The sequence below is a fragment of the Myxine glutinosa genome, chromosome 11, assembly GCF_964187855.1.
Source record: "Myxine glutinosa chromosome 11, kmMyxGlut1.1, whole genome shotgun sequence".
Lineage (NCBI taxonomy): Eukaryota > Metazoa > Chordata > Myxini > Myxiniformes > Myxinidae > Myxine > Myxine glutinosa.
In genome coordinates, this window is record NC_136271.1 from 61,514,875 (window position 1) to 61,539,896 (window position 25,022).

Below are 25,022 nucleotides of genomic sequence, written 5' to 3' on the forward strand. Positions count from 1 at the left end.
GACTATATATATAGCCCTCATTGAGGTAAAAATAAAAGAAAAAATCCTGCTATCGCTTGCCAAGCTAGCCGTTCCACCCTCCCCCTCCCACTCCACTCCCCCTCCCCTCGCCTCCTCCCCCTCCCTCCTCTTCTCCCCTCTTCTCCCCTCCCCCCTCTTCTCCCCTCCCCCTCTCTTCTCCCCTCCCCCCTCTTCTCCCCTCCCCACCTGTTCTCCCCTCCCCCCTCTTCTCCCCTCCCCCCTCCCCCCCTCTTCTCCCCTCCCCCCTCCCCCCCTCTTCTCCCCTCCCTCCCTCTTCTCCCCTCCCCCCTCTTCTCCCCTCCCCCTCCCCCCCTCTTCTCCCCTCCCCCCTCTTCTCTCCTCCCCCCCTCTTCTCCCCTCCCCACCCTCTTCTCCCCTCCCCTCCCCCTCCCCTCCTCCACCCTCCGCCTCACCTCCCCCCATCCCCCTCCCCCTCCCCCTCCACTCCCCCTCCCCCCTCACCTCCCCCTCCCCCCTCCCCCTCCCCCTCCCCTCGCCTCCTCCCCCTCCCTCCTCTTCTCCCCTCTCCTCCTCCCCTCCCTCCTCTTCTCCCCTCCCCCCCTCTTCTATCCTCCCCCCCTCTTCTCCCCTCCCCCCCTCTTCTCCCCTCCCCACCCTCTCCTCCCCTCCCCACCCTCTCCTCCCCCCCCCCCGTTCCCCTCCCCACCCTCTCCTCCCCTCCCCCCCCCCGGTCCCCACCCCTCCCCTTCCTCCTCCCCTCCCTTCCCCCGCCCGGCAATGCCGGGTACTTCCCATGGCCAGCTGTACGTGGCCTGCTCGAGGGTTGGAAAACCAAGCAATCTTTGTCTTGGCACCAAGTAAGAAAACCAGAAATGTTGTATACCAAGAGGTTTTGAGAAATTGAAAATTGACAAAACGTCATGTAGGAAATGTACTGTGATATTGCTCTAAAATGTACATGTTCTTTTCATCATATATTTGTATTATTCTTATTCAACCCGGGCGAAGCCGGGTACCTCAGCTAGTATGAATATAAATGGTATATGAATATATGCTTGTGTGTTTATGTATGTATATCTCTATATTTGTATATGCACGTGCACCGGAACTGTAACGCAAACGGTAACTGGAAGGTGCGCTTCACTTCCGTTGAACTTGGGGCCGGTGAGTGAACTTTGGCGTGGCTCTTCCTTTTGTATGCATTTTCTACACATATCACACATCTTACACACATATCACTATACACACTTGACTGATATACATTCGATATCATTTAGTTCTGAGTTCCAAAATGAAAGTTTTTATATTGTGATGGAGTCACCACTTTACGGCCACCCTATGACTGCTTACTCAATGAACTGGTGGAATAACTCGTTACAAGATGATGAGTGTCTGTAGTGTCATGGGATCCATTGCAATCATGCGAAACCAAACCTTTTCTCAGAAGCAACTCCATAATATCAGCATTCCCATTGTGCGCTGCCACAGAAAGTGGAGTAAAACCATAGCATGTCCGTCTTTCTTTGTCAGCGCTGGCCATGAGCAGACACTCCGCTAACTCCTTCCTGTTAAGCTTGGCAGCCTCGTGGAGTGCTGTCCATTGGTTGTGGCATGGCTTGTCCACCTTTGCTCCCTTTTCGAGCAGGAGGCGCAATATTGATAGTGATCCCTGCTTCACAGCTGCACACATCTCACCGTAATTGGCAAGACATTTCAGAATTTTTACTGGAAAAAAAAATCAAAACAAGAACAGATACATTCAAAGTACACCGCCTCCATGCCAAATAGAAGAGATGTACAATAATTGATTAATTGCATAATTAAAATCAATAAACAATGATCATAAAATAATTAATTTCTTAATCAATTGGCTAATAGCATACCTAAGCCACCAGCGTTTCATCCGAAGCTGTAACTTTATGAAAATTAATTAAATAATTAATTAATTAAAAAGTAAATAATTAACTGATCAATCAATAAATCAAAAATATTCTTTATAGCCAAATACTTGATCATTGTCATGTCCAAATTTCAGCTTCCGAGCTCAAAGGGTGCCTGAGATATTGCCCAGATGAGAAAGGAAATAAATAAGTGATTAATAAATCGATAATAATTTAGTAACTAATAAATTAATTGATTAATCAAAAAACAAAAAATACTGTTTTTGCCAAAGCACATGCTCATGGTTGTGCCGAAATTTCAGCTTCCTATCTCAAAAGATGGCTGAGATATCGCCCGGACAAACAAACATGAAAGAAAGAAACCGGAGTGAAAACTGAGTACTCCCTTTCAGTGCGTGTCATGCTGCGCCTAGAGATGGAATAGGAAAGGAGCGGTGTACAATAAATGATAATATTATAGCTAGAACTTTGAGCAGTGCTGTCGGCTTCCGAGCAGTCCGGATTTGCCACTAACTGCATTCCCGCATTCATTCGTTTTCTGGATAAATGGAACCCAAATCCATCGTCAGCAGGCCAAAATACATAAAGCATCCCTTGACAATCCATACATTGGAGCCAAACTTAGACATATGGCCATTCAGTGATATCTTCGACAATTATGGTCCGCTTTGGAGGCCATTTTACCATGGGGACGGTCATTTATATTCATAGAATTGTGAAATATAAAATCTCAAGCATCAAATTACATATCGCAGTGAAGCCTAACCCACGGGGCATTCAAAGGTGTCATCCGATTTGGTGAGTCAAACGTAAATGACCATTTTACATCGGAGACCACGAATCAGGTATGCCAGGTTTATCACAAAGAATGCAATTGAATCCTAAAAACTTTATAAAACATCCGATTTATCCAAATTGTGAAGTAGTTGAGTCTTGGCCAACAACAGCAACTGCTAAAAATTGTATCAGATGTCGAATATATTTGTTTTATAGTAAATGTTCCAAGCCTTGGAAGAGATCCAGTAAAACATCACAGAAAAACCACATTTGATATTTAATGATATCACATTCGATAAAAGTCAAACTTTGAATCCATTTTATCTCGTACTGTGGTCGGGCTCATGCGGCCATTTTTAACATGTGACCAGCTTCTAGTTTTTAGAGTAGAAGCTTGAACTCTGCCGAGGCCGTGTTTAAGCTGTCTGCCAAATTTCATGTCTGCCAAAAGTTTAGTAGTTCGAGAGAAAAATATTGTTTTATGTTTGGCCGAAAATCCAACATGGCCACCAATACAGGACAAAAAAAATCCTCATGTTGGATCAAGTTCCAAGGGTGTGCTATGAACATGCACAGATTGACATAGCCAGCTGTAACCGGTTTTTTTGTTTTCAAAAGTGGTTTCACAAAAATCGACGGAATTAGAATAATAATCCGAACATGAACAACACAGGCTTTCAGCCAGTCGGCACGGAAGCGTAATCATCATTGAAGGCTTCAGAGACTCACCACAAGCTGAGAGGTACAGATCAGCAATTGGAGCTACCTTTTCCAATTCTAAGCTCAATTAACTTGCACGGGATGAAAAGCACGATTTCTTCAGAAGTCGTTTATCGAAAAGACAAGTCACGGTTGAGTTTGTACAACAAGCGTTGAACAACAGACCGAAACATTACCTCGGAAAACGTCCCTTTCTCAGCAATCTTCCGAAAGACCTCATAAAATTTTTATTCAAAATATTGTTGTTTGAGGGTGTTGCTCGGACCCACCACATTACCTCCGACCCTGAAGCCAATGAGCCACAAATAACTCCGACCCGATGGGTTGCTAAGCAACAATGGATGCCAGTAGAAGCAGCTAAATTGAGCAGGGTCCTCGCACCAAACTATTGTGTTACCTTACTGTTGATTTAACTATCCCAACTGGGGAACCACGCTTTCAACTTACCACCTCGTCTACTTATTGTGTACGGCAGAGCGAAACCGTAGGTGGTTGTTGGCTGGTCTTGTGTAGTGAATTAATGGGGCACAACTTCCTGTCTATTTATTACATACATGCCATGCTGAACCAATGAAGGAAAAGACAACCGTGCAGGTTTAAAATAGTTTACCAACAAATTCCTGAAGCATGATTGTATTTACAGGTACAATTCACAAATCACATATTTACAAGCAGGCAAGGACACACAAGAACAGAAATTATCCCCTTGCACATAAATATCCCCTTACATAAACTTGTTTTTCTAGGGATGGACCGGCATGCCACACTCACACTGGGAAAAATAGAGGAAGAAGGAGTAAAGAATTGAGGCTTTGGGTCGGCCTCCTGCTTGCCCGAGTCAGGAAGGCGGGCCTGCATTGGTCCAAAGTGGAGGGTAGGAAAGGAAAGGAAGAGGGGGAGGAGGGAATGAGCTGCGTATGTCAGTGCTATGTCATGAGAGTCACGTATGTGTGTATGGAGCCACTGCGCCAGAGGAATGCACACTGCCATCTGCTCTTGGGATCCTTTGGTCAGCCTTGGTCGATCAGTGCAACTTGTACTGGCAGCTCATGGTTCGGAGGACAGCAGCGCAGAAGCAGAGCAAGGCATGCTTGGCAGACAGCTCAGGGTTCCTCACCGCGTCAGACAGCCCAATATGGCAGACAGCTCGTCCTTGTATATCTGCACTGGACCAGGAGGGGGGTTTGTCATTACCGCGCTGTTCTGACTCGCCCGTGTCACCTGTTCATTGGCCCTCCTTTGCCGCAGTGTGACGTCACATTCCTCCTTTGCCGTTCTACACCATAGGTGCAGTACCGCAGCTTTGCAGATAACAGCTGCGTCAACAATGGCAGAGCTAACATGGCTCTGAATGTGTGTTGTGTAATTGTGGTTTGGGTGTGTTTCTGGTGTCGGTGTGATTTGTGTTGTGGGAAGGTGCTGGGGCAAGGGATTTGAAGGGAGTGTGGATGGGAGGGATTGGAATGAATTGTATAAAAAGAAGGGGTGCTTGTAGGCTTTGAGAGGGTAGGAAAGGGATGGACCAGTGAAATGGGTGAAGGATTGGGATGGATGGAATGCTAACACTTACATCGCATTTCCACCATCCCTGTTACGAGGTGAAGGTACCTGACTAAGCACAATTGCTAATGAAATATCTACCTAAGGAGACCTTATGTGTTGAGTGTGTCACCCCGGGGTCCTTTTTCCATAACCCAACAATATCAATATCATGTAAATTCAAAGTGACTCATAATATGGAATACATAAGAAGTAGGACCAACATAATTGATTATAGTGAGTACTTGCAGTCAGTGTAAGACTTTTTCCCATTTGGAGAGATTTCTTGTTATTGTGCTTAAGGTTCCTATTAACGTATCAAACAGGGAAAAAGGTAAAAGTAGACTTGGGAGGGACATCTTGATTCACTTATTCATTCACAATATGGCAGGTTGTCACATATAGCAATACGTCGGAAAGTACATTATTGCATGGAAAGGAAATTTTGATACAAATCGGTCTGTTTTTCCTTCAATAGCAGCTGTGATTTATCTGAATAACTCATAACAACTTTATCTGCCTCCAGTAATGTAACACTTAAATAGTTGTTTTCCTCTCCCTGATGGAAGGTCTGCAATGATGACAGTTTTCCTTTTATTTTTCTTCTTCTTTGGCTTCTTCTTCTTCTTATATGTAAGGAAGTGCATGACTGGGGGTTCGGCTGTGCTGCTGTTGTAGTTCCTTGTAGTTGTAAGATAGAGTAGGAATAATGGGTTTAATTGTTAATGGTGCTAGCAACAACCTACCTACCCTTCGCGAAGGGCTGTGGGATCTTTAACGTCGACGTACAAATGCCGGCATATGGGACACTGTAGCGGCTGCCGCTGGGGTTACACAATCGCCTTGCACCTATCAAGGACGCGGAGCGATCACCAGGCCGGGCTCGTCCAGGACGCCCGGGCAGGCCCGCGCTCGACTTGCCAGGCCTCGGTCGGGACGCCCGGGCAGGCTCGCCCTCGGCTTGCCAGGCCGCAGCCGGCCCGCGGGGCCACGCCCCCTGGCGCCAGGCCTGGGCAAACCCCCTGGCGGAATAGATATATATTGCCGACCGTAAAACGTTTTTCCCAGAGTGCCTGAGTGTTTGATTCTAATAAAGCAGCTCAGATGAATTCAAGCTTTTTGTCGCGTCCATTCTTTCGATCGACGTGGGAGCCACAGCTCCTTCATTGGTGACCTATCGACATGGACACGGCAGTCGCCCTTAAACTGCCTACCTTCTGGGAGGCTCACGCGGCGGTTTGGTTCGCACAAGCGGAGTCCCTGTTCGCCCTGCGAGGCATCACGGCGGACGACACCCGCTTCCACCACGTGGTCGCTGCGCTCGGTTCAGCCACCGCAGCCCGCGCCCTGAGCCTCCTCGAGAGACCGCCAGCCGCGGACAAATACGGCGCGATTAAGAAGCTTCTCCTCGATGCTTTCGCCCTCCCAGCGGCGGAACGCGCACGGCGCCTGCTCGATTTGCCGGAGCTCGGCGACACGCGCCCTTCCGAGCGAATGGACTACATGCTTTCGCTGCTCGGCGAGCACTCTCCGGCATTCCTGTTCCGGGAGCTGTTCCTCCGTCAGCTGCCTAACCCGGTACGCCTCGCCCTGGCAAGCACGACGATCACAGATCCCCGGGCCCTTGCCAGAGAAGCCGACAAAATCTCCGCCGCGGGACAGCGCATCGCAGCGGCGACATGGGACCCGCCGCCGCCTGATGCACCATCCATGGCGCCCGAGCACCCGGCGCGTTCGACGGCCGAACTGCCGACGCAATTGGCGGCCGCTATACCGAGCCGACCACGTTCAGCACGACGTCCGAAGCCTCCACCCGACCAAGCGTGGTGTTCCTATCATGCCAGGTTCGGACAGAAGGCCCGGACATGCCGACCCCCGTGCACCTTCGGCGGGTCGGGAAACGGCCAGGCCGGCGTTCATTACCGGCCATGAACGCCGGCCACAGTCACACGGGCAACTTACTGTTCATCACGGATAAAGCGTCCGGACGGCGCTTCCTGTGCGACACCGGCGCCCAAGTGAGCGTCATGCCCGCCTCTGACCAGGACAGGCAATCCGCGGTTTGCGGCCCCTCCTTGGTTGCGGCCAACGGATCGACTATCCGCACCTTCGGCCCGCGCAACGTCACCCTCTGCTTCGGCGGCCAACGCTTCGCTTGGACGTTTGTAACCGCCAACGTGCCCATGGCTCTGCTCGGCGCCGACTTCCTCTGCGCACACGGACTGCTGGTGGACGTCCAACGGCGTCGTTTAATCAACGCTGAAACCTTCAGCTCCCTGGTATGCACATTGAGCAGCTCCGCGCCGACCGAGCTGGCACGCACCGTCCCGGCGGCGAACGAGTTTGCTCGCCTGCTCGCGGAGTTCCCGGCCCTCACGCGGCCGACGTTTTCGGCCGTCGCAGTACGGCATGGGATCGAGCACCACATACCAACCACGGGCCCGCCGGTCTACGCCAGGGCCCGCCGCCTCGACCCAGCCAAGCTTGCCGTTGCGAAGGCCGAATTCGACGCGTTGGAGCACCTCGGCATCGTGCGGCGCTCCGATAGCGCGTGGGCCTCGCCACTGCACATCGTGCCAAAGCCGGGGGGTGGATGGCGCCCGTGTGGCGACTACCGCCGTCTTAATGACGCTACAACACCCGACAGGTACCCGATCCCGCATATCCAAGACTTCTCCGCCCGTCTGGCGGGACGGGTCATTTTTTCAAAAATTGATCTCATACGGGGATATCACCAGGTACCTGTCAGGGCGGCCGACGTCCCTAAAACGGCAGTCATCACGCCGTTCGGCTTATTCGAGTTCTTGCGGATGCCGTTTGGTCTCAAGAACGCGGCTCAGGCGTTCCAGCGCTTGATGGACGGCGTGCTGCGTGACCTGCCGTTCCTTTTCGTTTACCTGGACGACATCCTCGTCGCCAGCACGTCCCGGGCCGAGCACCTCCTCCACCTCCGAACACTGTTCGGGCGCCTCAGCGAGCACGGCCTCATCGTCAACCCGGCCAAATGCCACTTCGGCACGACGGCCGTTGATTTTTTGGGCCACCACATCACCAAGAACGGGGCTGTGCCGCTGCCAACCAAGGTCGAGGCCATCACCACTTTCCCGCGTCCCCGCACCATAAAGGCCCTGCAGGAATTCCTGGGAATGGTGAATTTTTATCACCGCTTCGTGCCCCGCGCTGCTCAACTCATGCGGCCCCTCTACGAAGCCCTCCGGGGCAAGCCGGCCAAGCACGACATCGCCTGGTCCGCAGCAATGGATGCGGCCTTCCAAAGCTCAAAGCGGGCCCTCGCCGACGCAACACTGCTCGCTCACCCGGTGCTCAACGCTCCCATCGCCCTCACCACGGATGCCTCCGACTACGCGGTGGGCGCCGTACATGAGCAATGGGTGAACGGGGTTTGGCAGCCACTCGCTTTTTTCAGCCGGCAGCTCCGGCCGAACGAGCTCAAATACAGCACGTTTGACCGGGAGCTCCTCGGTCTACACCTGGCCGTCCGCCATTTCCGCCACCTCCTGGAGGGCCGACCTTTCACGGCGTTCGTCGACCACAAGCCGTTGGTTTACGCCATGGCCAAGGTCACGGAGCCATGGTCGGCCCGCCAACAGCGCCACCTCTCCGCCGTGTCGGAGTTTACCACGGACATCCGGCACGTCGCCGGCAAAAACAACGCCGTGGCCGACTGTCTTTCCCGGGCCAGCGCGAACGCGGTCCACCTGGGCGTGGATTTTGCGCTCATGGCGGCGGACCAAACCACCGACACCACGGTGCAAGCCCTCCGGGCGGCGGACACGGGCCTCCGCCTGGCCGACATCCCCTGCGCGGACACTGTCCTGCTCTGCGACGTCTCCCAAGGCCGGCCTCGCCCCATCGTGCCCGTCACCTGGCAACGCCGCATCTTCGCCTCCCTCCACGGCCTTTCCCACCCGGGCCGGAAAGCTTCCCAGAAGCTGGTGTCGGCGCGTTTCGTCTGGCACGGCCTTCGTCGGGACGTCCGCGATTGGACCAGCGCCTGCACCGCCTGCCAACGGGCCAAGGTCCACCGACACACCCAGGCCCCGCTGGCACCTTTCACCGTGCCCGAACGACGTTTCGACCACGTCAACGTGGATCTGGTGGGCCCCCTTCCCCCATCACGAGGGTTCACACACCTGCTCACCATGGTGGACAGGACCACCAGGTGGCCGGAGGCCGTTCCCCTCGTCTCCACCACCACCGCCGACGTGGCGCAGGCCTTCATCGCCACCTGGGTCGCCCGCTTCGGCGCACCGGCGGACATCTCGTCAGACCGCGGACCACAGTTCACCTCCGAGCTGTGGGGCGCGGTCGCCCGCAACCTGGGGGTCAAGCTCCACCGTACTACGGCCTACCACCCCCAAGCAAACGGGTTGTGCGAGCGATTCCACCGCTCCATGAAGGCCGCGCTCATGGCCGGCCTTCAAGACGGCGGTTGGGCCGACCGGCTGCCGTGGGTCCTTTTGGGCCTTCGCACGGCCCCCAAGGAGGACCTCCAGGCATCCACCGCCGAGCTGGTCTATGGCCAGGTGCTACGCGTCCCGGGCGAATTCGTGCCCGACGCTACCAGCCCCTGGTCCGCAGCTCGCCAGCGCTCGGACCTCCAGGAGGCCGCCCGACGGTTTGCCCCCGTGCCGACATCCCACCACGGTGACCCCCAGTCCTACGTCCCCCCAGCACTCCGCACCGCGGAGTATGTTTTTGTGCGTCACGACGCACATCGGCGGCCACTCCAGCCGCCGTACGACGGGCCCTTCCGGGTGCTGCGACGGGACGACAAGTCGTTCGTCATCGACATCGGCGGCAGGTCGGACCGGATTGCAGTGGACCGCCTCAAGCCGGCGCACGTGGACGTCGACCACCCACCACGGGTGGCCCTCCCGCCGCGGCGAGGCCGCCCCCCGTCCACGGTGCCCCCCACTCGACCGCCCACCACCTCACCGGACCCCCTCCCACGACCCACCAGGGGTCGCTTCGGCCGGGTCATCAGGACCCCCCTCAAGTTGACCCTGTCGGTGCAAGTCGATTCTGGGGGGACGTGTGTAGCGGCTGCCGCTGGGGTTACACAATCGCCTTGCACCTATCAAGGACGCGGAGCGATCACCAGGCCGGGCTCGTCCAGGACGCCCGGGCAGGCCCGCGCTCGACTTGCCAGGCCTCGGTCGGGACGCCCGGGCAGGCTCGCCCTCGGCTTGCCAGGCCGCAGCCGGCCCGCGGGGCCACGCCCCCTGGCGCCAGGCCTGGGCAAACCCCCTGGCGGAATAGATATATATTGCCGACCGTAAAACGTTTTTCCCAGAGTGCCTGAGTGTTTGATTCTAATAAAGCAGCTCAGATGAATTCAAGCTTTTTGTCGCGTCCATTCTTTCGATCGACGTGGGAGCCACAGCTCCTTCAACACCTGGTTTTAGTACATCCATCTGACGGATGGCAGACATTGCTCTGCCAGCGAAACACCAACATGACATTTTATAGCCTGGATGAGATTCAAACCCAGGCTGGAGGGCTCAGCGGTGAGTGTGTCTACTTATAGGCCATCCTGTCCGCTTCATGGCAGTCAATCCTGCACAGTTAGTGTCGATAAATAATCCCCTTGGGTCCCATAAATTCCTCTTCCAATTTGCATAAAGCAACAATTGTATATCATGCTTAATGTGTGGATTTTAAACATAGGTTGGGAATGAACATTGATTGGTCCATTTTAATATGTTGTGCAGTATTTTTAAAGAAACAGATATAGCCAGTCGAGTATTGACTTTGGAGCCATCAACCTATTACATAAATAAACAGAGGGGGATGAATGGGCTCAAGTGTGAAATTTGAGTTTGGAAAAAATGGTAGGATGGGGACCACAAGGAAGGATCTGGAAGTTAAAAGGGAGGAAGAAAATGAAAGGAGGTTGGGGGGGGGGGGGGTTGTTGTTGTTGTTGTTGTTGTTGTTGTGTAGCCCCAGACTTATCTTGAATAAACCCGCAACACGTAGACAGCGGATTGATCTTGCAGGAGCGACCCAGAGATCCCCCAAATCTAGGATGGTGTATCCCCACCTTCATGAAGACCATGACAAACTTACAGAGAGAAAGAAAGGGAGACGAGAGGGAAAGGGCCGGTCCATGGGGACCGATCGGCACTCTGACCGTGGCCGTGCTGCCCTGATGAATCCGGTGATTTGGTAGCAGGGAATAATGGGGAAGATTTGGCCCCCGACTTGTGATGGTTGGTACAACCACCACGAAGAGGCGTCCCCGGTAAGGTTGGGGGAGTTGGATGTAAAGTAAGGAAAGGGAAGGGTAATGCACAGGGTGCACAGAAGGTTTTGGGGAAGAAGGAGGTAAAATGCCATAAAGTATATGTTGGAACCCATCTGTGGATCGGTCCCATCGGCCGATGGGTCTGACCCATCTGTGGATGCACGAGAAATGACAATGCAGACCCATCGGCCGATGGGTCTGCGCCATCTGCGGATGTGTTGTTCACCTTGAAGGAATGTGTATGCATCAATGGTGGATGAGTATGTTTATTTGAACCTAAAAATAAGCAATTGATGTCATAAATGTTTATAAAGCAGTCCGTGACATGTGGTTTGTCGATAACCGTTTGTCGATAAGATAAAAATAAGATAATATTTTTAGGTTCAAATAAACATACTCATCCACCATTGATGCATACACATTCCTTCAAGGTGAACAACACATCCGCAGATGGCGCAGACCCATCGGCCGATGGGTCTGTATTGTCATTTCTCGTGCATCCACAGATGGGTCAGACCCATCGGCCGATGGGACCGATCCACAGATGGGTTCCAACATATATATAAGGCTTTCTGTTGGAGGAAAATTTTCATTCAATCTTTTGTTAAAACATCAAAGGGGGCTTAATAAAACAAGTCCCTTCCACATTGACATTGACAATACATTATGGTTCCTTAATTATTTATTATAGCCGAGTAAGTTAGAGTCAATGATTATTAGCCTCGTAAATTATGGACATTATATTCTTACCAGCATACAGTGGGGTTTCATCATTGTTGGCATGTCCATTTGGATCGAAGTCGAGATGCAGCAACGCCTCTGTTTGCGCCATGTTGCCAGCTTGCACTGCCAGGAACAGTGCCGTCTCTCCCTTCAACGTCCTCTCCATCCAGTGTGTGCGGCTGGTCGCTGAACAGACTCCAACATATCAGCACACCGTTCCACATCTTATGGAATATTTTTCCCGATAATGATATTAAACGGGATGACACAATACTGAAACGTTTATTTGAAGTTATTCGCGATTTAATAATGCCAAAAGGTAATGTACCTCTCCCCTTCCCCCGGCCCTCTTTCTTATAGGTCCAATTGTGACCAAAGTACGAACCCGTCAGTATAAGGTCTTATAGATCACCATCTCCGCCCCACTCACCCACATAAATGCTGCATAATCACAGATACAGGCATTCTGGAGGGAAAGTAAGGTACGTTAAACAGGCATTCCGTCTGCCAGCATTCGTTGGTGGACGTTGAAGATCCCACGGTGTCCTTTGTGAAGAGTCGGCGATCTATCGCCAGCACACTGACCAAATTATAAATTCCTCTCCGAACCTACAGGGGGCGTGGCATCAGCGGCACAGTTGACCCTCAGCCAATGATACTGCTCGCAGCCATGCACTGCATACAGTGCCTTCAGAAAGTATTCACACCCCTTGACTTTTTCATATTTTGTTGTTCCAGCCTTTAATTTAAAATGGAGTAAATTGAGATTTTTTTTGTCACTGATCTACACATAATACCCCATAACGTCAAAGTGGAATTTCTTTTTTAGAATTTTTTTTACAAAGGATTAAAAATGAAAAGCTGAAATTTCTTCCGTCAAAACGTATTCAATCTCTTTGCTATGATACTCTATATTTAGCTCGGGTGCATCCATTTTCCTTAGATCATCCTTTAGATGTCTCTACAACTTGATTGGAGTCAATGTGTGGTGAAGACAACTGAGTGGACATGACTTAGAAAGAAACACCTTTCTGTATAAGGTCCCACAGTTGGCAGTGCATGTTTTTTTTTTGTTTTTTTTTGTATACAGAATCGAGGCTCGTGAAAGAGCTAACATTTATCACACAAACAAATCAAACAGACAAACAAACAAAGTATATAAAAAGGGGAGCGGCAGACAAGATGAGGAGAGAAGGGGAAGCACATAAACACATTTGAGAGCAGGGACATCGGCAATGTGTGGGAGGGAGAGGGCTTGGGGGGAGGCGGCGTGGGTAGGGGGGGGGGCGGTGGGAGAAATATAAACACAAGGACACCAAGGACTTCCAGGAAGAAGGTGGTATTTCAAAAAAGTGGATTTGGGGTGAAATTAGTGGAGGTAGAAAAGATCAAGGTTTTGGATGGGGGAAGAAAAGAGATGGTGGTGAACAGCTGTTTTAAAGACCTGGAAGGAGGAGTGGGATTGAAGAGAGTAAGGGAGTTTGTTCCAGAGGCGGGAGAAAAGAGGAGTGAAGGTGAGCAGAGAGTCTTGATTTTGGCAGTTTAACCATAAGAGGGTTGCAGGCAGATCTTGTGCGACCTGCAGGAATATTTGGGGGGCAGAGCCCAGAGAGAGCTGGAGGAGCAAGGCCGGAGAGGAGTCGGTAGAAGACAGAAAGACCATAGACCTGCCTGCGGTGAGTAAGTGAAAGGCCCTCGGAGGTAGCTTCATTACTGGAGATTCCAATGATTCTGAACGCTTTGGTTTCAACAGCGTGAAGACGAGCGAGGTGTGAGGCAGGAGCACCAGCCCAGAGGGGAGAGCAGTATTCCATTGAGCTGTGAATGAAAGCCTTGAATGTGGTGAGGAGCTCAGGTGTGCCAAGGAAGGACTTCGCACGATGGAGGATGCCCAGTTGGCGACTGGCTTTGGAGGCCAGATTTGAAATGCGGTTTTCCCAGGAAAGATCATGGCAGATAGTGAGACCCAAAAGCTTGAGTGACAGAACTTCTTGGAGAGGATTATTCAGAAAGTGGATGGGAGGGTTGTCCAGTCGGTCTTTTCGGAGAGACATCATAAGAGTGTGAGATTTGTCAGGATTGAAAGACATGTTCCACTTGTTTGCCCAGTCTGTGATTTTGTCCAGGTCTGCAGAGAGTGAGGAGGCTGCAGACTGCCGATCTGAGGGATGAGGAATGGAGCGGCAGAGATTGGAGTCCTCAGCAAAGAGATAGAGAGGATTTACAAGAGAGTCAGAGAGATCATTGATGAAGACCAGAAAAAGCACAGGGCCCAGAACACTGCCTTGGGGAACTCCAGCCTGAACAGGAAGAGGAGATGAGAGAAACCCATTCAGGGCCACACGTTGACAACGACTAGAGAGGAAGTCCACCAGCCATGCGTGGAGATTTCCATGGATTCCAAAGGAGGAGGGTTTGGTGAGCAGAGCGGGGTGCCTGACCATATCGAAGGCATGTGATATGTCGAGGGAGACAGCTCTAATTTCCTGTTTGCCATTGAGGACCTCCATCCATTGTTGAGACAGCAGAAGCAGCATGTCCAGAGTAGAGTGAACTGGTCTGAAACCAAATTGATGATCAGAGATCAAGGCATTGGAGAAGAGGAAAGATTTCATATCCGAAGCAATGATGGATTCCATGGCTTTGCTGATAATTGGGAGAAGGCTGATTGGTCTGTAGTTGCAAGGATCTGTTTTTGCACATTCCATGTGTAAAGCAGTGATGTTGGCTGATTTCCAAGCAGATGGCAGATGACCTTGAGCAAAAGAGAGGGTGAAGAGAACAGAGAGAGGGAGTGAAAGAGCGGAAGAACACGATTTTAGGACCCGTGGGCTGATGCCGTCAGGTCCAGTTGCAGAATCAGAGTCGAGGGTTGACAGAAACTTTTCCGCCCTGTCAGGAGGAAAGGACACAGAGTCCAGGAGCAGCTGGGTATGACTGGGTATGGTGGGTACAGAGAGGGATGGGTTTGGGACACAAGACTTAGAGGCAAACACAGAGTTGAGGCATTCAGCTTTTTCACGTGCGGAGTCAGCTGTGTAGCCGTTTGAGGTAAGGGAGGGGATGGAGGGGGAACAAACACCAGAAACAGATTTGACCAGACACCACCAGGATTTGGAAGAGGGAGACAGATAAGAGTTCGGTCTTGAGAACGGAGAGGTATTGTTTCCTGGCTCTCCTGAGGGTGGACACACACTTGTTTTGGGCTTTGTGAAAGGAAATGAGATTTCCTTCTGTTGGATTTGCTTTCCAGGAGACGAAGGCAAGTTGTTTCTGGGCAACAGCCTCACCACAAGATTCCATGTACCATGGACGAGAGGAAGGGTATGACAACTGAAGACGAGATGGGATAAATCTGTGCATGAGAGAGAGCAATTTACTTTGGAAGAATCCCCAAGATGAGCTGATGTCAGAGGTGGTAGAGATGGGAGACCGGTCCAGATGATTGATGGCTGCTTGAAGACCGTGCCAGTTGGCCTGAGTGAAATGCCAGACTCGTCGACGCTGAGGAAGCTCCCTGAGAATGGTCAAAGAGATGTCCACTTTAACAAGCACATGATCAGATGAGCCCATTGGAGCAGAAGAAGAGCAGCAGACATTTTCAGGGAAGTTAGTCAGAACCAAGTCCAGAAGAGAAGATGCTCCGTTGACTGAGATCCGGGTTGGGAAATTGACAGATTGAGTCAGTCCCAGTGAGTCACAGAAGTCCTTTGCTGAGGAGCCATGGCTGGTGAGAGAGGTTCCCACACCCAGCCAACTGGCATGGTGACAATTTAAATCACCACATATGAGGAAGAGAGTTGGGATGAGTAGATAGAAGTTGGTCCATATTATCAGACAGCGAGATGTAGATGGAGTCATCACTGTTTGGTGGATGGTACAACACACATATGAACAAGAGGTGGGAGCGAAGGGGAAGCCGTAGCCAGAGGTATTCCTGGGGGTGAGGTGGAGAGAGCGCAGTGCAGGGCGAGTGAGGAAGAGAGTTTTTGATAAAGATAGCAACTCCACCTCCAGGACGAGGCTCAGGTCTATCATACCGGAGGACTGAGTAACCCTGGAGAGATACTAAGGAATCAGAGACATCATGAAGGAGGAAAGTTTCTGTTAAGCAGATCACGTCTGTTTTGTCAGAAGCAACCTGTATGGAGAGATCAGTTAAGTTTGAATGAAGGCCCTGGATGTTTGAGGTCCATACCTTTAATGAAGAGGAAGGGGAAGCATCGGATACAGAACAGGGGGGAAGAGGGGTAGGGTAAGATGTGGAAGAGGTGGAAGAGGTAGGGAGAGCTGTTGAAGGTGTGTCAGAGATTTCAGAATAGCTCGGAGAAAGGGAAGGATGGGGCGGACAAAAGGTTTGATGGTGATTGGGTGAGGCACAATGAGGTGTTATTTGAGGAGGGGGAAGAGCGGGGCAGGAGGTTGGGGGAGATGGAGGTGAGAGTTAGAAGGGGGAAGAAGTGGGGAGGATGCTTTGAGGAGGAGGGGTGAGAGGGGGGAAATGGAGAAGAAATGAGGGTGGGGAGATTTGAAGGGGAGGGGCGAGGGGGGAGTTTATGAGGGGAGGGGTTATGGGGGAGTTTAGGAGGGAAGGGACAAGGGGAGGGATTTGAAAGGGATGGGAGATGGGGGAGATTTGGAGGGGAGGGGTGAGGGGGGAGTCTCGGAGGGGATGGGCGTAGGGGAGTCTTGGAGGGGAGGGGTGTGGGGGGAGTTTAGGAGGGAAGGGGCAAGGGGGGAGATTTGAAAGGGATGGGTGATGGGGAGGATTTGGAGGGGAGGGGCAAGGGGGAAGATTTGAAAGGGATGGGTGATGGGAAAGATTTGGAGGGGAGGGGTGATGGGGAAGTTTTGGAGGGGAGGGGTTGATGGGGAAGATTTGGAGGGGAGGGGTGAGATTGGATTTTGGAAAGTGTACGATTAATGGGAAACGAACATTTATTGCAAAATGAGTTTCTTGTGACCTTCGAGTTAAAAATACGTTTAAGGACGCTGGAGGGGGTTGGGGGGGGGGGGGGTGGGGGTGGAGTGCAGGTGAGTTTAGGGAATGTATGAAAGAGGCACTGTAAGAGATGGAATTTTTTTTTGGGATGAATAGATTTGGTGAGCAAGTCGAAAGCAACCTTTTAAAGAAGAAGAAGAAAAAGGTGTTGTAATATACGATAGAATACAGTACTTCAGGTGAAAGTTTAAACATTTTAAAGTTTAACAGTGAAAACTGTCTGGGGAAATGGGGGAGAAACACGTGGTCGAAGAACGAATGAACGAATAAGAACAACGAATAAACGAATAAGAACAACGAATAAGAACAGAGAAGGAAATGTTTTTTGGGGTTTTTTTTGGTTTTATTTGAGTTGAGATTTTAAACAAGGAAGTCAGCTATGGGGTGAAAAGACTGGGAAAAACAGAGAACGAAAGTTATTGGAGCACAATCGACGGACCGCTGAGAGAAAAACAAAGCCTCAAGGTAGGACACGGTACAAGGCCTCAAAAGACACGACACGAATTAACACGATTTTCTATACAGGTATGAAAGATTTACACCGAGAATTTTCCTAGGGACCCACTGTAGGTACACACACCATAAAATAAATACAGTTTTGACGAAAATACGAATGGTGAACAATTACTTAACTTCGATAGCGTGGAGAGCATGGACAGCTGCGAAAAAACGTAACCTCGCTGTTAGAACAGAAACTCTACCACGAGGTCCAAGGAACTATCCGTAGAACTCCGAGATAGAATTGTGAGAAGGTATAGATCTGGAGAAGGGGATAAAATAATTTATAGAATGTTGAAAGTTCCCAATAACACAGTGAGCTCCCTCATTAGGAAATGGAAAGAATATGAAACAACCCAGACTCTTCCTAGATCTGGCCGTCTGACCAAACTGCGCAACTGGGCAAAAATGACCTTGGTCAGGGAGGTGACCAAAAACGCAATGGCCATTCTGACAGAACTACAGAGTTCCTTGGCTGAGATGGGACAATCTTCCAGAAGGACAACAGTCTCTGCAGCACCTAGCAAATCTAGGCTTTATGGGAGAGAGGTGAGACGGAAGTTGCTCCTGAGAAAAAGGCACATGGCAGCATGCCTGGAGTTTGCAAAAAGGCATGTGAAAGACTGAGAGCATGAGGCAAAAGATTAGGTGGTCTGATGAGATGAAAATTGAACGATTTGGCCTGAAATCAAAGTGCCACATCTAGCAGAAACCGAGCACAGCTCATCACCCATCAAACACCATCCCAACAGTGAAGCATGGTGGTGGCAGCATCATGCTATGCAGATGCTTTTCAGCAGCAGAGAATGGGAGACTTGTAAGGACAGAGGGAACAATGAATGGAGCCAAATACAGGTAAATCCTTGAGAAGAACCTTCTTCAGAGTGCAAAAGACCTTAGACTGCAGCAAAGATTTACTTTCCCACAGGACAATATTACCAAGTATAGATCCAAAGCAACAATGGAATGACTTCAGAAAAAGAATGTGAAAGTCCTTGAGTGGTCTAGCCAAAGCGCAGACTTGAATCCCATTGAGAATCTGAAGAACAACTTGAAGATTGCTGTTCACCGAAGCTCCCCATCCCACTTGATAGAGCTTGAGCAAATGTGCAGGGAAGAATGGGAGAAACTCCCCCCAATCCAGATGTGCAAAGCTGATACAGACATACCCAAGAAGACTCGAAGCTGTAATCACTCCCAAAGGTGCTTCTACGAAGTATTGACTCAGGGGGGTGAATACTTTCGTAAAATATATTTTTGTGTTTCATTTGTAATTATTTTGTAAAGAATTCTAAAAAAAGAAATTCTACTTTGACATTACGTGTATGTCAATGACAAAAATCTCAATGTAATCTATTTTAAATTCAGGCTGCAACACAACAAAATGTGAAAAGGTCAAGGGTGAATACTTTCGGAAGGCACTGTATGTAAGAAGAAAAATAGGTCATCCTGGAATTGGAAACTTCAAAACCCACCATTAGAGCCAATGGAACAGGTTGTTGGATTTGATGATAAACTCTCTTGCTCCAAAATGCTACAACCCATGCTCATAAAATCTGACAGAGGTTGACTTGGTAACGCGTACAGTACAAGGTATCAATTTATGCCCATAATGAATCCGACTTCTAATCATTGTGGGATGACATGACGCCATGTGATATATTTGGGGTCAACTCATTTAATTTTTCCCCATATCTCAGATTTAGAACTTGTGAATTATCATTAGATTATTATTATTGTCCCCCGTCGCACCACGGAGCGAAAGGGGGACTATGGTTTTCCCCTCCGTCCGTGCGTGCGTCCGTCCGTCCGTCCTTGCGTGCGTGTGTGCGTGCGTGCGGACGTGTGTGCGTGTGTAAGTGAAGGACCGAATTCTAATTTGGTGTGTGGGTGCAACTAGGCATATGGAAGAACCCTATTGAAAATGAGGTCGCCACGTCAAAATCCAAGATGGCTGTCACCATATCTTGAAAAGTAAATGTGTGAACCTTGTGAGCGAAATATCTTGAAAAAGAAACGAACTGCCAACTTCTAATCTGGTGTGTGGGTGTATCTAGGCATCAGGAAGAAAGCTATTGAAAATTGGGTCGCCACGTCAAAATCCAAGATGGCCACCGCCATGTTTGTCTGAACATTGTGAGCGGAATATCTTGAAACATAAACGAACTACTAACTTCTAATCTGGTGTGTGGGTGTATCTACACATAAGGGAGAACGCTATTGAAAATTGGGTCGCCACGTCAAAATCCAAGATGGCCGCCTTGCGTCTGCCACTTTGTCAACTCACATCACTTCACCGACGGGGGACCTCGGCGTAACGCTTGTCATGAGATTATTATTATAATATTTATTATTATATTATTATTATATTATTATTATATTATTATATTAGATTATTATTAGAATATTAAATTATCATTTAAATATTTAGAACCATTATCATTATATTTTGGCATTCTAAATGCACAAGTGCTTTCGCATACAGTGTATTAAATGTCGTGGCACGTAATTGTTCTTCCTTTATGAACATGACTACACCTTGGAATTACATTTGTTTTTTCTTGCTTGACTCCATACTTCCTATTTTTCTGAATATCCCAAATCTACCCTTGCATGGGTTTTACCATCGGTATCACCCACCAATACCGTTACCGATTCTCTTCATGGCAATGCCAGTCAGTAATATTTCCAATGAAGGCACATTTACTAATTCAACATGGAGTTTTCGAATTTGTGGTCAGGAACTTAAGGCTTTCACAACTACCAATCCCGATAAAGCACTGACCTTGAAGCACGGAATGCAGGATCTGTAGGTTAGGACCAGCTGCGGCCCTGTGCACCAGGTTCCAGCCAGCCACATCCGGCCCTCCTGGCAGGTAGCCCCTGGAATTGAGCAGCATCTTCAGGTGTTCCAGTTGTCCTGCACAAGCAGCAGTGGTAAAGCTTGTGCCTTGCCATGTTTCTCATAGTTTGAAAGTTTTGCTGATGCAGAAGCTTATCTAGTCGAGATATGAAACCTCAGTGTCGGTAAGCAAAAGTTCGTTCAATGTGATTAAGTTTACAAGTTATGGCGATTGTTACGATGATGGAAATTTAAACTTTTCTCGTATCTTCATCATACCGTGTAAGAATGTATTGTTTAATTCGATAAATATTTGAAAAATTCCTGATAATTACCTTTTTCAATCGCTTCAACAAATGCGTAAAACTCATCCTTTTCAACATTCCTGTAAAACAAGTTTCAAGAACAACAATACTGTTGATGAATTATATTGGACTGGCATTCGATTCTCAATTCGCGCTGCTTGTTGCATCATTCACTGAAGCGTAGCTGTGCAGCTGATGCAGTGCCCCTTTCAATTTGTTCAGGCCGTGGTCGCGAAACCCACCTCCTCTTCGTGAAAGACTCTGTGGGATATTTACCGTCCAACAGCTAATGATAGTAGAGGGGGCATCCAGTTTTAACATCACATTGATGAATCACCCTGAATATGAAGCATCAGATCACCCACAACATTTTGGACCTGTGATTACATTGCATACCCCACCCAGGTTCGACATTTTCGAGTGTCATGAAAGTTGAAGTTGAGGTGTTTGTTGAAGAGTGTTGTGGCCACTGATATTGTAAGGCCTGTTGCAAAAGGTTGTGGAGAGGTTTTTACTCTTACAAACTATGATAAAGTAAGGATGTTCACCCTCACCGATACCGACTCACCGATTTTCCGACGGATTCACCGATATCACCAATTTCGCTCACCAGAGTGAAATCCATATTTCGAATGGATTTGTAAAGTTTTAAGACATCCATTTGTATTTTCAAAAAAAGACTATCTCTCAGTGGTTTGGCGAATTTTGAACAGTCAATAAATTTCAGGAAACGGATGAATGACCAGGTTATCTTCATGGAGGTGCATGCCCAATAAGGCCTAAAAAACAAATGATCTTTCTTGCACACCAAACACTTTTGCATGTTGATTATTCAAGTGATGGATTAAAAACAAGATGCCATTTTCTCCATCGTTTGCCGGTGTCAAGGTTCATGGAAAAGCTCAAATGACATTTGGTTTGGTCATGACTGCCTTGTTGAGAGCACAAAGGACTTTGAATGTCAGGAAGCAGGAGAATTTAATATTGAAGGCCACGGATGATAGATGCGTTGTGTTCTTAATAATGACCATCTAGCAGATTAACCCTTTCAGAATTCAGCAGAATAAGCACCAGAACCCTTTCACAACAGACACAGGCAAGGCCTTGTATTGGAAAATTATAAAATTACATTTGGGTTAAAATAAATATTAGGTGGTGGTGCTGTGAATTGCTTAACTATGGTTTTAGTCTCCTAAATGAGGCGCATGTTCCGTGCAGTGTGGCATCCATCGCACAAATGAGTGACACTGTTATGCATAGTACGGATGGGAAACTTGCAGCCAAAGTCTCAGAAATTAATTGTTGTTTCATCTGGCTCATTGTCGGTAGGAGGCTGGGAGGGGTTCTGGTGCTTGGACAGTGGGCGAAGTGAGGCAAATACATTTTGTGTTGTAGCTAATAATCCCTCCTGTTTGCAGTAGGGGTCAGTAAAGCACCCGCACTGTGGCACCTGTACAGGCTGAAATTGTACGTCACCTTTCCCCTCCCCTCCTCACAAGGGGGTGGTGGTTTTTTCCCATGAACTAATGCTGGATATTACCAACACCTACACAAAAATTGGTGGAGATCATGCGAAAATCCTAAGTCGTCTCCCACTAACCCATGAACTGACCCTGGGCACAACCAACACAAATGCAATTTACTTTATTATGCTCGAACAGGAACACCAAAAACATTGATAAACGGTATAAAAGGTGGCATTATTGCCTGGAAATAGATGCAGTTGTTCCATTCTATTATGGTACTCGCAGGGGTACCCGGCATTGTCCGGTCCTTTTCGAATCCTGTTGGCATTTTGAAGAAATCAACATTTTTTTCCTTTTTTTGTGGTGGCCTAAAATACCTCTCTACACCCACAAAGGAAGGGAGTTGAGGATCATTTAATATTAGTTTTCACATACCTACAAATGCTTAGGCACTATAGAATGATTTTTAAAATCCAAAAAGATCCAACGTTTTTTTTCTCAATTTTCGGATTTATTTTTTCCTAAAACACTCACTGGCACTCACTGATTAACCTCTGAAAGTTTAGCGTTGATCTGTTGAGCCATCTCTGAGAAAAATGGCGACACACCACAGACAGACAGACAGACAGATAGACACTCAAACGGCTCTCTTATAGTATAAATTATTACGAAGCAAAAACGGGCATAAGCAACTGGTTCAAGTCCATCTGTCTGTCTGTCTGTCTTATCAGTTTATGATCGTCAGTTTGTGTTCGAGGAACAACTTTTTAAAATTGAACTTTATATTTTGAACACGAATCGGAACATGAACAGGAAGACAAGTCTGTCGTTACCGTACCTTGGCTCTGAATTTGTCTCCATTTCGCATGCACAGAGGAGCGAGATTAATACTTTACTCTGTCTGTCTGGTGGTCAAATAAAATTGAAAATCATTCCAAACAGGAAACTTACTGTTTTAAGGATGTTATGAAAGACACAAACAACAGGCACTATGAACTAATATAATGTGTTAGATATGGTGATGTAATAGACACTGGGTAAAACAGCAGTACAACCTATAATTAATTTATTTATATGCATTTAAATGTATTTAAACCTTTATTTAAATTGAATTATATTCTTGAGCAATGTCGAACACAAATCGTCATCATAATTCTTCCAAGAACCTCCAGGTTTGCAGTACTTGGACCAGTTCTACAGGGCAGTGTATGTAATAGAAGCCATCAAGCGCACCACTGGGAAGAGGGTGTGGAAAGAGAGAAGGTGCTGACGAAGAAGCCGCCAATATGACTATGCACTGTACGATGCCGATTGACCCTGTGTTCTATCTTATTATAATAGAGCAAACGTATATGTTGACTTTGTATGTTTATTTGTGACCAAAACGTTTTTTTTTTTTTTTTGTTTTTTTTGTACACAGGATCGAGGCTCGTGTAAGAGCTAACATTAGTCACAAAAAAACAACCGGACACATAAAACATGTTGTTATGTCAGTGGTGTAGAGTGATATATAGATTCAGGTAGATCTGCATAAGTAGGACTCCGATGATCGTGGGTAGAAAGAACCACTTCGATGTACATAAATCAGGGACCTGTTTAGCCGATGTCGGATTAAGCTTGTATATTTGTGGTCATACGAGGATTGCCTTGTGTTAATTAATTGTAGGGATTATGGAATAAGTGACCATGTTCGTCTAACCTCGGTAATTTACTTCCCTTCGTCCCGTATGACAATGCACTAGACACGTAAAGCAGGAATTGCGCATTCAAATGCATTAAATCGCCCCTACAATAAAACTCACCGGAAGCCAGTTTGGAGCACTGCCGATGGAACCGCGGCCAGCTACATCACCAGCTCGAATGGCAACATCGAAACAGGCAGGCCGAGAGCCACGCCAAGAAGGACTCCATTGGGCGGGAGTTGACCAATAGGAAGACACGAGGCAGGACGAACGCCACCGATTGGTAGAGGGAGGAGCGAGGAGAAGCGACGCGCTGATTGGCCACGGACCGATGGCATGAGGGAGAAGCGACGCGGTCATTGGTGGAGAGCTAAGCCTGTGGTGTTGCCTGCCAGGGATTGGAGGAGAGGAATCGAGGACGCCAGGACCCGACGTAAAAACCACGGCTGGCCGGCATTTTTGTCTCTCTCGTTTTGGATCCCTTCGTGCACGGACCTCATTCGCTACTGCCCTCAGGATTCCTCCACCTCGACCTCTTGCCCTCACGCCTTCCTTCACCCTCAAATCTCTCTCCTTTTTGATTCCGGACGTTGGGTGCATCCCGGTTCCTGGGCCAAACATCTGAGGACGCACACACCAGGGGAGCCGACTGTGCGCCTGCTCGTTCACCTCGCGTGGGAAGCTGCAGGAGGAGGCGACTTCCCGCCAAGTCCGGACCATGCGCTCGGGGCCTGACCATCGCGGCGACGCCATCCGATTGAGCTAAGCCCACATAAAAATCACACTGCTTTATTTTCAGTCCCGTTCTGCCATCCCTTTATCTTATTTTTTATTTATTTTAATGTATATAAGATCGAGGCTCGTGAAAGAGCTAACAATCACACAAAAAGTCAAACCGACACATAAAACACAAAAATAAGGGGCGCGGTAGACAAGATGGGGAGAGAGGGGGAAGGACACAAACCAACATTTGAGAGAAGAGGCATCGAGAGAACTGTGGGAGGGAGAGGGCTTGGGGGGAGGTGGAAGAGGTAGAAAACATATGGACACTGCAAGGACTTCCAGGAAAGAAGTTTGAATTTCAAAAAAGTGTATCTGGGGTGAATTAGCGGGGGTAGAAATGATCAAGGTTTTGGATGGGGGAGGATAAGAGATGGTGGTGAACAGCTGTTTTAAAGACCTGGAGGGAGGAGTGGGATTGAAGGGAGTGGGGGAGTTTGTTCCAGAGGCGGGAGAAAAGGGGAATGAAAGAGTGAAGGTGAGCAGAGAACCCAGATTTTGGCAGTTTAATCATAAGAGGGTTGCTGGCAGATCTT

At 48.8% G+C, this 25,022-nt stretch overlaps 1 protein-coding gene across 1 annotated transcript in view; it reads right to left on the minus strand.

The window, feature by feature from the left end:
* The window catches only part of LOC137413534 (uncharacterized), a 108,698-nt gene that overhangs the window by 50,788 nt on the left and 32,888 nt on the right, over window positions 1–25,022 (minus strand). The window contains exons 3-6 of the mRNA XM_078786275.1: window positions 20,589–20,638; window positions 20,197–20,331; window positions 11,939–12,097; window positions 1,417–1,662 (exon numbers count right to left, since the gene is read on the minus strand). Of these exons, the coding sequence (XP_078642401.1) occupies window positions 1,417–1,662; window positions 11,939–12,097; window positions 20,197–20,331; window positions 20,589–20,638 (590 nt within the window). The remainder of the gene's footprint in view (window positions 1–1,416; window positions 1,663–11,938; window positions 12,098–20,196; window positions 20,332–20,588; window positions 20,639–25,022) is intronic.